The sequence below is a fragment of the Meleagris gallopavo genome, chromosome 2, assembly GCF_905368555.1.
Source record: "Meleagris gallopavo chromosome 2, MGAL_WU_HG_1.1, whole genome shotgun sequence".
Taxonomy (NCBI): domain Eukaryota; kingdom Metazoa; phylum Chordata; class Aves; order Galliformes; family Phasianidae; genus Meleagris; species Meleagris gallopavo.
Genome location: NC_139405.1, coordinates 29,368,451 through 29,384,046, shown reverse-complemented (window position 1 = coordinate 29,384,046; position 15,596 = coordinate 29,368,451). Strand labels below are relative to the sequence as shown.

At 45.5% G+C, this 15,596-nt stretch overlaps 1 protein-coding gene across 3 annotated transcripts in view; it reads right to left on the bottom strand.

Moving 5' to 3' along the window:
• The window catches only part of MDGA1 (MAM domain containing glycosylphosphatidylinositol anchor 1), a 135,209-nt gene that overhangs the window by 70,415 nt on the left and 49,198 nt on the right, over positions 1 to 15,596 (bottom strand). For all 3 annotated transcript variants that reach the window (XM_085219436.1, XM_085219437.1, XM_085219438.1), the window contains 5 exons: positions 15,339 to 15,535; positions 12,386 to 12,518; positions 7,618 to 7,887; positions 6,905 to 7,234; positions 3,769 to 4,062 (listed from right to left, as the gene is read on the bottom strand). In XM_085219436.1, coding sequence (XP_085075562.1) covers positions 3,769 to 4,062; positions 6,905 to 7,234; positions 7,618 to 7,887; positions 12,386 to 12,518; positions 15,339 to 15,535 — 1,224 coding nt within the window. The remainder of the gene's footprint in view (positions 1 to 3,768; positions 4,063 to 6,904; positions 7,235 to 7,617; positions 7,888 to 12,385; positions 12,519 to 15,338; positions 15,536 to 15,596) is intronic.

The following is a 15,596-nucleotide window of genomic DNA, read 5'->3' as shown; positions in this document are numbered from 1 at the left end:
TCACTGTCATGCCCACTAATCATGTTCCTCAGTGCCACTTTTAAATGTTTCTTGAATATCTCTGAGAATAGTGACTCCACGACCTCACTAGGCAGCCTGTTCCAATGCATTACCACTTTGAAAATAAATTTCTCCTGGTATCCAACCAGAATCTATCCTGGTGCAATTTAAGGCCATTGCCTCTCATCCTATCACTATCCTTGTCACTGGCCTTATAGCCATGCCTATTGCTAGAACTACACATATCTCCTGAAGTCCTGTTAACTATGGTGGATGCCCCTCCAAAGACAATGTCAGATTACTTTCCTGATTGCACCTAACAGTAACTGTGCTTTGAAGATGAAACACAACAATCCACCTGTTCCCCAGTGTAGAATGCAAAACTCTACCTAAGGGCAGTATGTCTAATTCTTTGGAGACCAATCCCAGATGATTGTGGACTACTATTTTGGATCTAGAGGGGGTCAAGTTCTCAGGCCATCTTATTCATTCTCTAGCGTTTCCTTCTGCCTAGACATCATCTGCAGTGTGCAGATGAGAAACAGCATCATTGTTCAGACTGAACTACATAAATATTCCCTGGAGGAGATGCATTAAGGATTGTGTGATGAGGAGGGTAGGGCTGAGCTGGACTTTGACAAAGCTGTCCAGAAGTATGTAACATGATGGTCAGCACTGGCAAAGCATTAGGGCTGGCACATAATCATGCAAGCAGAACAGTGTACTGGGATTGCAATTTGCACTATGCTATTATGTGAGACTCTAACAGAACAAATGTAATATCACCACAATAAGAGAAAGTTGTCTCAAAGACCAGCTCTTGCAATAGCTAGAGTTTTGCATTACTCCTGCTCTTCGCAATTTATGGAAATGCTATTTTGACCAGGCTTTCAGAATGCACAGATTTTTATTATTACTTTTTTTCTTTTACATTATGTAGTCGCTAAATTTGCATCTAGGCAACATCCTTTTCACTGATGCACACAGAGACTTTCTTTCCTCTTTTCATACGTGTTGGCTCATACTATACTTTCTAATCCAAAATGCACAGAGAGCTGTACATTTTCAACTCCAGAGGGTGTTTTACAGCCTTATGCTGATCTCACCTGCGCAGAGTGACCCAGACCTCAATACAAACCCGCCTCTGCATAGGATTCATTTTTTTGCCAGGATTTTCTTGAGCGAGTACCTAATCCTAGAAAAAAGGCTCAACAACAGCATTAACAATAGCGTTGATATTATTAACAGCAGCACTCTGCCCTTACATGGCTATTTTTGTTCCAAGATTTCAAAGTGCTATGTTTATTATGCGTGGCAAATCCTCGAAGAGACAGAGCAGTTTTATTCCTGATTTAAAGAAATGGGAAAAGACGAGAAATTGTCACACTGAATGGTAGCTAGATCCCCAGGAGTTCTGCAGAGCCCAATCTCTCCCTCTAACCAGTATATAACATTTCTTGATCCTAACCACAAACCTATGAGGCTGTAAGGACTTTCATGAACTTATTAATCTTCCAACCCCCTACAGTTCAGACCAAGAAGTCCAGGGAGCAGACTAGCCAGCCTGTCAGAGAGTTGATGATAGACAATTACTGCTCATAAGATAAAAGAACATCTTTTTCTGCTTGCAAAATGTAAAAAATAATAAGAACCATTTTTTGTGACAGCTGACTTGTTCTTTTTGTCTTCTTGCTCTCTTTTCCAATACTGCAGTGCAGTTGGCAAAGCCTATTTCTGGGCTGGTTTGCTACAATACGTAACTATATGCATGAGGGCAAGGGGAGAAAAGGAAAAGAAAAAAGAAACACAGAAACAGGTTCTGACATCTAATCAGATCTGCTGTATTGATTTTGCAACTTTAGCTTTGGAGCAAATCAGAGAAACAGCCACATTATCACTCAGAATTCGCTCTTCCCTTGAGCGAGCCGGTTCAAAAGGAGCTCACCCAGACACACAGAGAGGCACGTCTGCATGCACACACACACACGGGTGGGCACACGCAGCTCTGTGGATGCATATCACCTAACCAGGCCCACCAGTGGGAAGCACTCATCACGGAGGCTGCAGAAGCCACACGATCCCCATTTCTGATATGATGAGAATTCCAGAACAAGCGACCGGACTAATGAGCTCCTCACACTGCAGAGCAACGTTTCAATTAACCACTGCGGCCCCGCCACTGCACCCACCTCCTTCCAGCTGCTCAAACAAGGATGAGAGGCATAAACAGGGACTGTGCTGTTTGCTGTTGGCTTTTTTTCCTCCCATTTTTTAAAGGGGATATAAGAGCAAAGGAGGCACTTCTTGCCTTACTTTCTTGTTTCACGGTTTGTTTATCATGCATGGACCATGCTGTTGCTACTTGGGCTAGATCACAACAAAACATTGCTTGGCTTCAGGAAAAGTTATAGGAAGAGTATGTTGAGTTACTCTTTATACAGAAGTTCAATTTTTTTCCCTCTTGTGGGTCAATCACACCATGGGCATACTAACGTGCAACAACTTCAGGCTTCTACCTACCATCTGTTGCATGGAGAATTGTGTCTACCCACTCCAACTCAAGACATACGGCTGTGATTCCCCTCCAAACTACCTATCAAGCCTGAATTCATCTCAGGCTGGGCACTGCCTCTCCCTCTGCAGTGCCATACGGTGGGGACAGCATCACTTTCCAACTCCAGCAAAGAACTGGGGACTCTAGCAGATCTGATTGTTCTTTGCTCCAGAGTGAGACTTTGCTGTACCTCCATCAGTTGTTGGGGTGAGGATCACTCTCCCTCCTGTGTCCTCCCATGCACCATATGCTCATCCCAGCTTGCTTTCCAAAACAGCTTAAATCAAAGCACCCATAACCACCCTGAACGGAATCTTCTCCACACACATTTCCACTTCATGAAAACCTGCACACGTTTCCCCATCCTGTAATTCAATTGCTGGAGTGCTTGCAAATGGACAGACAGACTGTCTTTTAAGGCGAATCTTACAATACTCCAATATACCTGAAGGATATGGAACACTTTTGTTACTGCTGTGCTCCCAACAGCTTGCATCTGTCAGCAGTGTGCCTGCTTGGCTTCAGACAGGTTATCTGCTCCAGTCCTGTTTCTCCTTTCCCTGGAGAGTGAGCCAGGGAGGAGAGAGGCAGCACTCACCTTTATGCACAGATATACTGGTCAAAGCAAGGCTGGGAACACCGCCCATCACTGAAATCATTCAATACACCACATGCTAAGAATCAGTTTTCTGTTGCTCACACACTCTGCATGGAAACTGTTTGGAATTATGCAGTCCATGTGAGGATCTGCCTAGTGCTGCTTTCCAGGCAAAATGGTTCAGGTTGGGGAAACTAAGATGCAGAAAGGGTTATGAGGTAGAAATGGCATAACTGACATTCATTTGCTATCTTGTGAACAGTTCTGACTTCACAACCTTTTTAATATGCCCTGAATGCACATTTTGCAAAGCAGCTGTTTTGCAATAGTCGACTGATAGGGAAATGGAAAAATATTGTGTACAAACACAGACAACACCCTTCTCTTCCACTTGCAACACACTGCCCGTATAGTATTCTACTCTTGTCTTTGCAGCCAGGCCAATTAAATACAAACTGTACAAAGGTCTTCAGATAAAAGAGACGTGTCATCTCAGCCCAGTAAGAAAGGCCAGCCCTGCCTGAAAGCAGCACTCGGTATGACAGAGATGCTTTGCCCACAGGCTTACATTCACACAGGCATTCAGACCGGTATTCCGCTTATATGTTATACTCACACTGCACGTTGAGCTGCACCAGGGCTTCCCGTGGTCTGATGTTAAAGCCATTGTACCTGGCTGTCTGGCACTTATAGGTCCCGCTCATTTCTCGGCTGACACTCTCCAGGCGCAGCTTCCCATCATACGCCTCCACTGTCATTGTCCCTGAAGGCATGGGGGTTTCCTTATCTACTCGGGACCAGATGATGGGTGGCTTAGGCTTCCCTCGAACCTCACACTGCAGCTCAGCCCTGGAGCCCTCCCGGACGGTGATGGTAGACTGACCCTTGGGGACACTGATGGTTGGCGGCACTAAAAGGGAGATAAAAAAGGACGGGTTTTACACTTGGTTTCCAGTAAGCAAGAAACACTCCCAAGATGCTTGTACCTGCATCACACCAGCAGCCCTGAACTCAACTTGACACTGATAGTATTACTGCAACCCCTACAGGAACACACTGCCCGTGTAAACCACCCTACAGAGTCTGGAGCTGCATGGTACCAAGGAAGATCCCAAGTTCTCAAAAAATTTACCCCAGTGTCAATGGCAACTGCCAGCTCTCTTGGAACGTTTTGCCAGCTCCCACCTCTTACTGCAAAAGCCTTTTTGATCTATTTCTGGTCAGTAAATTTCCTAAATCGAACTGCAAACTTTTGACCAAGAAATAGATGTCTCTGCAAAGGCATCTAGTCCTCTTATAGAGGTTAGACAGAAACAGATTTATAGGATTAGTGCTTAGTAAACCTCCAGCCTTTTCAGACACCCAGGACTTCTGTTTGCTGCTAAACCACAGTAAGGAGCCATCTCTGTTAAGCGTCTTTGTTTACTCTACATTGAGATTCACAGTGTGTTGAACATCTCCGGCTCACTCCAGAGAGAGAGGTCTCAGCAAATATCACTCCTGTGCATCACAAGTTCACCCAGCAGAACTGCTGTCTAGCTAGAGCTAGAGGCACTGAAATGCTCAAGAAAAACCCAGCTCTCAGACAGCAAACAAAACTGCTGACAAACAGCTCAAAAGAAGTCCAAGCAGAAGGGGGGAGAGGTTCTAGGGGAAGTTTGTTGTTCATATCTCCACATTCACCAAAGGCCCAGGAAGGGAAAGCTCATGCTAAAATCCATGTAACGTTGACATTTAATTTGTATTAGTCTTCTGAGTTAACTGTTCAACTGAAGTAAATACACAGTCATAGAATCATTTGAGTTGGAAGGGCAGCAATCGTTTTCTGAAAGCTCCTCTTTCAGCCCTTCCAGCTGACAATGGTGACACTCAGATTGACACTTCCATAACCACGAGGGCTATGTAATTCATTTCCATTTAAAGCAAAGTTTAGGACTACAGAGGCTGTAACAAGCTGGCCTGACCAATATTAGCTCAATTCAGTTCCAGCAAGGAAGAATTTGCTAAACTAATTGCACACATTACAGCCTACAGCTGCTTTAAAGCAGATTTAGGATGGATCCAGCCCCATCTCCCTTAGCAGTGACCTCCCAGTGCAACAAGGAGGCCGTATTTTCAATTTGCAAGTCTCCCATGGGCTGGGGAAACATCACACCCTGTCCTGTGCAATGCGATGGACGACAGCACTCTCACCACCAACAGTGCCAACAGCCACTCACCTGGCGAGAGGTAATTTTCTCCATGGGGAAAAGCTGAAAATTGCATTTGGAGATTTTTTTAATTAAAGCTGTCTCCTCAGAGCACTCAGTGGAAGCAGCCACCTTGGCAAGCTCAGGCCTTTCTTGTTGGGAAATGTGGAACTGCCGCTGCTGCTCTTCTGCACAGATCCTGCACTCAGGGGAAAACCCACCAAGATTTCATGCAGGAACCATGTTGGATGTGGTTTCATTGCTGGTGGTGGGCTCAAGCTATGTGGAGGGCTGCTCCAGCAAGGACAATGGCCTTCACTCCCCTCAGTCACAAAAGGAGTTTTGGTGGACCAAGCTGCTGAAGTGAGGCTTCAGAGTGCTCCAGGATGACCTTCTCCACCATTACTGATGTGAGTGTATGGCTCTCACACTCCACCAGCACGGAGCAGCTGCTGCAGACACCTCCTTTGGGAACTTGAGCCAACCCCTGTGCCAACAGACACTGCCCAGCTCTTTAGTGGGATCATCCAGGGTCTCCCAGCTCTTTGCTGCCTCCCACCTTTTGTATCCTTAAACACAACTGCACTTTGCCATCCACTGCTCTTGGGCAAAAAGAATTACTCCCAGTGGCGGCGACCCCACACAAGACCCACAGGACAAAGGGGTTGCTAGCAGAGTGGAATCACTAGTCATGGTGTCTTTCAGGTCCATAGCAAGGTGAGGGTTCGGTCTCCACGCTGCTGGCGAATGTGACTTAAGTCCCCTGGGAAGAGACTGATCCCAGCATTTCTGCTGAGACAGATTCCTGAATCAGCAGAAGCAGTACAGCACCGCTTTCTGCTGGAGTGCTGAAGCAATAAAGGTCCAGAAATGGCATCGGGACCAGCCCAAATAATAGATTCAGCACAACCAGAGACTGAGAATAAACTTCTTATGAAGGTTTAGGACAAGCTCTATGAGCAGCTGGCTGCCCTCGCCAGATTACTTGCGTTGTGCCATACTCTCAAGGTTCTGGAAAGACAGCAGGATGACATAGATGTGTTGGAGGGTACAGCTGGATCCACCAGCTTTTCCAGAAGCAAAGATGCAGCTCTGAGACTCTGAATTTTAGTCCCCAGAGAGACTCTCAAACTTGCCTATATCTTAGGGCTATCCTCACCAAGCCATAGGGTGAGATTTTGACCCTGGTTTTAAAGGTATATATAACACAAGGGGCATTTATAACACATGGAGTCCTGCAGAGAGTACCCAAGACAGATTGAAATTGCAATCTAGTAAACATTAAATCTTTTCACAGAATTTGCTATAACAGATGATACCAATCTTCTGATCATAGCTTTGAAAATATTCCTCATAAGCTATGCCAAAGAAAGCAAAGAACAGCTTTCTTTTTTCTTTTACTCCCTTCTAAGCAAAAGGACTTCTGAAATTTGGTGAAATATCATTTCCTCTTTCTTCCTGCACAATCTGGTGCCTTCTTTGAACAGTCTTACTCTAAAACTGTGGGATGGAGGTGGAGGATGTGATGTCCAGAAGGTCCCCAGATGTCAGAGAAAGGCTCACCTGTCTCTGAGGAGATGTTCACCTCCACGCTGAGGTCAGGAATGGGTGCTCCCTGGAAGGTGGCCACACACAGGTAGGTGCCGTAGTCACTGAACCTCAGGTCGATGATCTCCAAGCTGCAGGTCACAGGCGGGAGTTCAGGGTCATTCCTGGTGATGAGTAACCGGTCTGAGAACCTGGCTGGTTTCCCATTCTTGTACCAGGAGTAGACAACCTTCTCCTGGGGGACAGCATCCACGTGGCATGAGAGTTTCAAGTCCTGCCCTAACTGGATGGTCTCACTCTCTTTGATCACATCAGGGGTGATTTGGAACGTGGCATTCTTCATGGCTGGGATGAATACAAGTGCAAAACCATTTAGGGACAGCAAAGAGCCTCACATGGCACAAGACAACAGCCCTTTACTCCTTTGGAGGGCAGCATCTCTGTGCAACATATATGTCCCAAGACCTTCCCTAGCTAAGCTCCTACAAGAGATCCCCAACGCCTCACACCTGGAAGACTGGGATCTCTGTCTAGCCCAGGACAGTGATGCAGCCTAGGATGAGGCTGTGAACAGCCAAAGCATAGCTCTTGATCTGGGAGCACAGAAGCTTGCACAACAGCTTCTCCAGAGTACTGATTTCTGCTAAGCATCCCAGACCCTTAGTTGTACAAGGACACTCAGGGGAAATGCAAATCTAACTCCTCCTCTGAGAAAAAGAGCAACTTACACCGCACCAGTAGGTTCACTGTCTTCTTTGCTGGGTTCCCCACGTTGTTTATGGCTGTGCAGTTGTAGTATCCTGAGTCCTCCACGCGGATCCTCCAGATGGTGAGGTTGCCTCCTTGCACAAGGCTGCTGGGAGGCAGCAGGCCGGGAGAATGAGACCAAAGCACCTCTGGCAGTGGGTCACCGCCTGTCAGAGAGCACTGCATAGTGATGTTGTCACCAGGGTTGACCACCAATGTTTCATTGACTGACAGTTTCAGAGCAGGTGGGGCTGGAAGAGGACAAAGAGGGACACTTCTAAGCTTGAAAAGGACCTGTCTGCTCACCTGTGAACAGCTTCATTCTTTCTAGGGTTTCTTCTTGAAGTTAGCTGGTTTGAGAAAAGAGAGCTGTAGGGACTCATTAATTCATTACAGATAAAAAGCATTATTGCTAACATCTTTTTGAGTTAAAGCATCCTTCTCTTCTACGGTTAGGAAACTGCAAGCAGGGCCTCCAGACAACCCAGAACAGAGACCGTACTTAAAGCACCCCACAGCCATTGCTCAGAAAGGGGACACAGCTAAGGATAGTATTTTAAGATTGTTCACTGCAAGTTCTCTAGGCTTAGGACTCAATTCAGGAGAAAAGCCTGACAAACACTCCTTGCACAGATAGAAAAGACAATAAGATGCAGTTTGGCAATGGAAAATTCATGGTCTGGAAAACCAGACCATGAATAGCAACTCTGCACCCATCACACAGGTATCAAATAGATTTCCCTTTTGGCCTGCAGAGCAAGTCCTGGGATGCTCTTTCATACACAGCTGAACAATTGGGAATGATTCAAAATGTCTAGACAACTTTTCCTTTGAATAACCTACTATATAGGTTTTGACTTATTTTATTTCTGCACTCTTCTGACTACACCTCTCTCCCCAGACTGATCCCAAACTCCTCCCCTTGTATTCTCAGTTTCATCACATCCTCCCTTTGCATTCTCTGCCTCATCCCAAGACAAGCTTTTTAAAGCCCTTGTCAGCATCACTGCTGGCTCCATCCAGACAGAGCTGAGAAAGTAGCAGTCCACAGCACAAAGGCTGGGAGTATGTTTTAAGTAACTGCCATAATAATGCAAAATAAGACATTGTTCCATATTCATGAAGCTTGATTTAACAGCATCATTATTTCAGCCTCTCTCTCCCTGGACCTGTGTTAATGAGCTGTGCTGGGTTAGTGTTGGATCTCTGAATTACAGCTCGTACAAACAAGACAAGGAGCGCTCCCTCCTCAGCACCTGCACTATAATTTAGCACTGCAACTACTGCTATGCTGGAATACTGCGTTAGCACACCAAATGCAATGCCCTCATCCTGGCCGTGGCATGTGCTTTTTGCACCAGGTGTGGACAGCCATGCTTAAGGACGAGGGCTACTCCTCTGCCTCCTGCACTCCTGGCCATTTTGAAGCCTGGGGTTGGAGCCCTTGAATTTTGAGAGGCAACAGCCTGCACTCAGGACCTATGATTGCTTCCAGCATTCCAGGAGAGAAGCCCATGCCCAAAGGCTCATTAAGTGACAAAGCAAGGATTTGTCCTCTCTGAGCTCCAGATGACCTCATGAAACTTGGTGAAACCCAGATACAAAATAACTCAACAGACTGTGGCCTAGACAGGATACTTTTCTGTGGCAAGAAGGAATACAGTTGATACCATATAGCTGTTCCTGCCCCCTGACACTGAACAGGTCTCAGTCAAGGGCACAGACAAGCTGATAGAAGCAGCATCTTGCTTGTAAATGCATCTACATCAGAGCTAGAGAAAGGTTGAAACCTGCTTACATCCAAAAAGATGTCAGTTGGTGAGCATGAACAAGAACTCCTGCAGCCTTTGGTTAAGATTTTGGGATCCTGTGTTGCTTGATGTGCAGATAGGACCAACACTCATCTTGCAAAGCTGTAACATGATCTGGGCAAAGAAGCATGGAAAAGAAGTGATGCATTGGGCAAGCACTGCATTGTATGTGCATGTAAGATTGGAAGCAGAAAAGCTGCAAAGCTGCCACCCACACAGCTTGAAGCAGAGAGCCTCCATAGTCCCGAAATGGAGCCCTGGCTGTGGCAGTCTGCATGGGATCTCACTCCCACTCCTATCAGTAGATAAGGGTTAACAAGCTGCAGACATTGTTATGCATGAGATGAATCTCATTTATTTGTAACCTGTGGCAATTCCTTTTGTTCTTGGCTCAGAAAACCTGCTGGCAGAGTCTGCAGAGAAGCAAGGGGACCATTAAAAACAAAGAGTCGCTTTCAATTCCCTTTGAAGTCCAATTTGCTGCAGTAAAACTGCAGGAGAATTAACCAGCTGGGCTGCTTAATTTTGCAGAAATCAAGGAAAGAGAAAACATCAGCCCTGCCCTGCTGGAGCAAGCAATGACAGCCTGGTGCTGAGTTGGCGCCGCGGTTCTGCTGGATCCAACCTGCTGCTCCAGAGCCACAGGACAGCAGCAAGGAAAGTCTCCTTCCTGCTGAGGCTGCAGACTGAGAGCTCTCTGCCTGCTGAGAGGGCCAAGCCTCTGACGCTGGGTTGGGGAGAAGCACGTCTCTAGGCTGGACACTGTGGTCTGCCTAAAGGCAACTGCCCAGGGAGCAGAAGTGAACTGTCTGAGGAGCAAACAGACTGAGAAGAGCAGATTCCCTTGTTCCACTAGTTCCTCTCACAGTCAATTGCAGCTGGGTCTATAAATGTTTAAGAGATTGATTTCCATGCACCTCTGCGCCCTTTGGACCCTTTTCAGTTGCAAGGGCATCCTGAGGGAAGGAGGCTATGGAAGCTGCCACTGTATGAACACAAGAGGAAGAGATCTATGCAAAACAAGGAGAGAATTACAATTTCTTTTTACAGTATTTTCTCACCTGTGCACAACACTACCAACATTGTAAGTAAGCCAGATAATATTTAATGATAAACATTCTCATGCTATTTAATACAAACCCTACCTTTAGTGCAATGCCAGCTTCATTTTCATGTGTAGCTCTTGAAACAATTTAATGGGAACACATTATCCATAGTCTTTGAGCTTGTGGTGTCAGGCTCCTTTATAACCATTTATAAACATGCATTTACAGCTAAAGCACAAGAAAAAGATCACTAGATGCATAAGATATACGAACCAAGTTCAGAGTTCTGATAAGTACCTAATAAGCTGGTGTTTAATAGGATGAGAGGTAACGGCTCTAAGGTATCCCAGGAGCAGTCCAGGTTGGATATTAGTAGAAATTTATTCTCTTAACGAGCGGTGATGCAGTGGCAGAGTTGCCCAGGGAGGTGGTACACTCACCATCCCTGGAGGTGTTCAAGAGCTGTGTGGATGTGGTACTAAGAGACATGGTCAGTGTGTATGGCAGGGGTTGGTCAATGGCTGCTCTAGATGATCTGAGAGATCTTTTCCCACCTTAATGATTCTATGAATTCAGATGTATGCTGGCTTCTGATCTGGCAACAACTTGAAAATAAATTTTCCCTATTCACTCCATAAAAGGGCTGGGCTATAACGAAGGGCTGGGCTGGAAGAGGGGAGGGGGCATGAAGAGAAATGTGACTTTTTTTTTTATTATTATTATTATTTTATTTTTTTTTTTTTAGAACTTTACAAAGATAAAGCCACACCAGGAAATAGCAGCTGGCAGAGATCCCTTTCCTTATTATGAGCACAGGTTTTTAAAGGGAATATTCCTGCATTCTCTGTGGTTTCATTCTGAGACAATCTCAGGAAGTGACATGAGTTGCCTGAGAAGATCTCACAGATCTTACCACAAGGGGAATATTTTTATTCCAACATGAGCTATAGTTCACTTTTTTTTTTCCTTTCTAAATAAAATGAAGCATCTGTTGTTCAGCACCCTGGGCTCAGTCAGATCAATAAACATAATTTATACTGTATCAACAATATCCCATCAACAGTTGTCAGCATCAAAAGTGTTCTGTTTCCACTGCACAAAGATGACACCAGGGGTACAAACTACTTTGTGCTACACAAGAGAGAGGTGAATAATTCAAACACCTGCATTGCCTTCTTTTCTGATCATGGAATACCCCAGAGCTAGAAGCAACTTTCTGACATTTACTTATTATTTGAAAATATTCAAGACAATGGGGACTCTGTAATGGTGTGGTTTCTTTTTCTTCTTGTTAAATGGACTGGTTGCAGTCAGGTTTTTGCAATGCATTTGGTACATGATTTTCAGCTGTTGCATGTCAAGCAAGAGGTACCAAATTGATTCTGTTTGCAACTGGAGGTGCACTCAGACTCTGCCAGCATGGATATCAGTGTGCATGTGCAGTTCTAGGATTTATTTATTGGGAAGGCACCAGAGATATTTGCCTTCCAAAAACATCTGTACTCACGGGACCCCTGGGCTGGGAGTGCTCTGAGTGTAGCACTGCAAAGCAGCACATAGTCATACATGGATGAATTATTTGTAAGGACTTCTGCAGCAGCTGCCTTGCTCCAGACTGTACGAAATTTTTAAAATTACTTAGAATTATAAATAAATAAAACAGCGTCTGGATTAAAAACTCCGTTGTGCCTCAACACCTACGTATAGTCTGCTTTAATGATCACACAGCAGGCCTGGAAGAGGCACTGGCTGCAAGAAATTAAAGCATCCCTGACCACAGAGCTCCTGCCTTAAGGATTTACAACAGTCAGCTACCTGTGTGAAATGGAGGTGGTTCTCTAAAGGCTGTAGGCCTGGAGAGGCCATGACTGCTCAGCAGGCTGCTGCATTACCTGTGGTGTTCGTGAGCTGGAAGGTGATTGATTTGTCAGGGATGCTGCAGACGTTGCGGACAGACACCTGGCACGTGTAGCTGGCGTAATCCTGGGGCCGCAGGTTCTTCAGCTTCAGGACTTTGGTTTCACCCTGGGAGTCAGGCAGAAAAGAGGAGAAAGATGTATGTGTACAAAGTACAGTTCATCGCTGCAAGTCCATCATCAGGCCCAAAGCTTGCAAGTAATAACCATTCAAACCTCAGGAAGCTGTGCAGACTCCAAACCCTCCTAGCTATACACAAAGGAGACACAAAGCATTTGCAGGGACTGCTCCACCTCCAGAATTTCTCAAAACACCCAGCAAATGACTGTCACAAAACCTGGAAGCAGTGCCGAATGGGTCTAGCCTTAATTTCTTCTCAGCTCTTGTCACAATCATCTCATGGAAAGAAAAAAGCCTTAAATGTCCAAGGACAGCCCCTGAACTCATGCTGAGATGTCAGTGGGAGCCTAAATAAAGTCAATGGGGTCTCAGCATTGCAAAAACAAAGTAAACCAGGGCTGATGCTGACCTAAATATGGCATGATCAATAGTTAAGCCACAAAAGAAAAAAAAATTTGCAGTACAGGAAAACAAAAAAGATAATTCAGAGAAATACTCAAATATTTCCCCCCCCTCCCCTTCCAACCCTTTTGATCTCTTTTCTTCAGATTCTAATCTCGTTTATGCTGGCATAAATCCAGAGTGTCTGCACTGAGTTTGATAGCCTTTTCTCATGCTATGGCAACAAACAAGAATCACTTGCTGACACTCCATGTTATAAAAGCAGAATAAAGTTGTTAAATTAACAATAGATGTGTTCCGTAAATTTTTATTTATGGAATGCAGAAAGCTCAGAGATGCATCCTGTGGTTTGCACACCCTGCAACTCATATGTCTTCTCACGACAGCTTGTCGCTGCTGTGCTCCTTGTGCTTGTCTAAATCCCTTTTGGAGAAACCATTCCATAATTGCCTGTAAATGTGAGAAGGTGTCAGCATGACAAATCCTCTTGAGGCAACCTCAAGGGACTGGACGATGAGCTCAGGCATGCTAATATGCATAGAACAAGGATTTGAACTGAGTAAATTAGGAAGATAAATACCTAGGAGACCAATAACCCTACGGAAGTCCTGTCCCCTAAGATTTGTTGCTATGCTGCACAAATGATGGCATTTACAACGTACATGTCAGCTAGTGACTTATACAGTCGTATGTATCCAGTTTATTGATTAGTAAATGTTGGGTAAATGTGTATAAACCTTCAGCATAAATAAGTTTTTAAAAGCTTAAACAGCAAAATCTTTGTCCTTTCTAGTGCAAAGGGCTACCCAAACCTGTCTCTGATAGCAGTTTATCTGGCCTGTCTCAGACAATTCTACGAGCCCTGTGAAGAATGCTTTGTTAAGCACAATTTATGTGAGCTCCAGGAAGGTTTTACTCTCCACATGTGCTTCACCTAACTTCAACTCTGCTCAACCCAAAGGCTCATCAGGGCAGGAACATTGCCTGACTGGAGCTGCAGGGCTTGGGTTCATTTATGTGTTAACCTGGCACTGCAGTGAACTTCCACCAATGCCTTATTTAGCTGCAGAAAACATCTCAAGTCCTACGACATCCTCTTCCTAAGCAATGTATCCTGTTAACCATAGGGAGCTTAACGAAAGCTGGATGTGCCCATAGTGGCTTCCTTCTGAGGCCAGAGATGTCCTGGTTGGATACCACAGAGCACCAGATGATACAAAGCTCTCTTCAGGACTAAAACAGCACTGATCTACAGCATTTCTGCAATCTGCTTGGAAACCCAAAGCACTGTGCTCTCTCCTAATCTCCTGTGTGTTTCCATTCGGCTGCCCATTCCCACGACTTGCAGAAATAGCATGTTTCAATAAAATATGAACACACCTGCATTAACTGAAAGGTTGCCTGGGGCATGCTCAAAAATCAGACTCAGTCACAATGTGCTTAGGGCCCAGCTTTGGGAGTGCCCGAGAGCAGAACTGGATGTGGGATGAAATAGGTGCCCTCAGGAACTGCCCTCCTAGCCCTCCCTTCCTACCCATCCTAGTCATCCTCCCTAAGTTCTAGTGCCGACTGACATCTGAAGTTCAGAGCTAGAAAAACCCCCTCAATCACCCACTGAGTCATCAGCAAAGTGACTGTGAAGAAAGTGGCATTCAGGGGGATAACATGGCTGTGCAGGGGCAAGTCCAGCACAGGCAGGTAAGGTGAACAGAGACGATGTGGAACCTTGTCATAAGATGGTCAGAAAGTGCCCAGCCTCTGCTGCTTGTGGCCTTTTGGAAAACATCTTTATCTTTTGGAGACACTGAAGGTGAGGCTGGCCTGCTCTCTAAGCACCTTGATCTAGCTATAGGTGTCCCTGTTCATTGCAGGGGACTTGGACCAGATGGCCTTTTAGGGTCCCTTCCAACCCAAACAATTTTATGATTTACCTCACCAAGCCCATTGCAATCCTTGCCATTCTCTCACACTGCTAAATAGGAAGCCCTTTCTCCTATTTATTAAACTTGGGTGCTTGTTTAAGAAAAAAGCAGCACAGAATTAGAGGAGACCCCATCTTGAGATTTTTTACTTGGAGAACAGTCTCAGTCACCCCACAGCCACGTAAAACTCAATAGGGAAATTGCATCCTGTACTCAAGGACAGTACCAAAAGGGGAAGAAACGCCAAGTCAAGGACACTAGGCTGTCATGTTCCCTCTTCCTCTCCTGCTTCTCTTTCTCCCTGAGGACCTGCAAACAGAAGAACGCACTACCAGCCCTTTCGAAACTGGTGCTCCTTGCAGTGCCCACCACCCTCTCCCCACCATTGTAACCCACACAGAGAGAGAAATACCATCCACTACAGAGGGCACTACATCACATTAAGATGTTCGTCACAAGCTCATGGAGGTTTGCTTTTTTTCACCTGTGTATAGAGGGGTTCATAGATGTCCACACCATTGTCCTGACTGTGGGAAAGCGTCTCAGCTCCCCGTTTCCATATGAAGCGAGCTGGTGGGTTGGAGTTGACGGTGCAGCGGAGGAAGACAGTCTTCTCCTGGTAGAAACTGCCACGTACATCGCTGATGGTCTGATGAACAGTGAGGACAGGTTCATCTAGATCTGGAAGGAAGGTAAGGAGGGCCGCAGCAGTTGTTAGTGAAGCACAGTCTGCATGTACAGC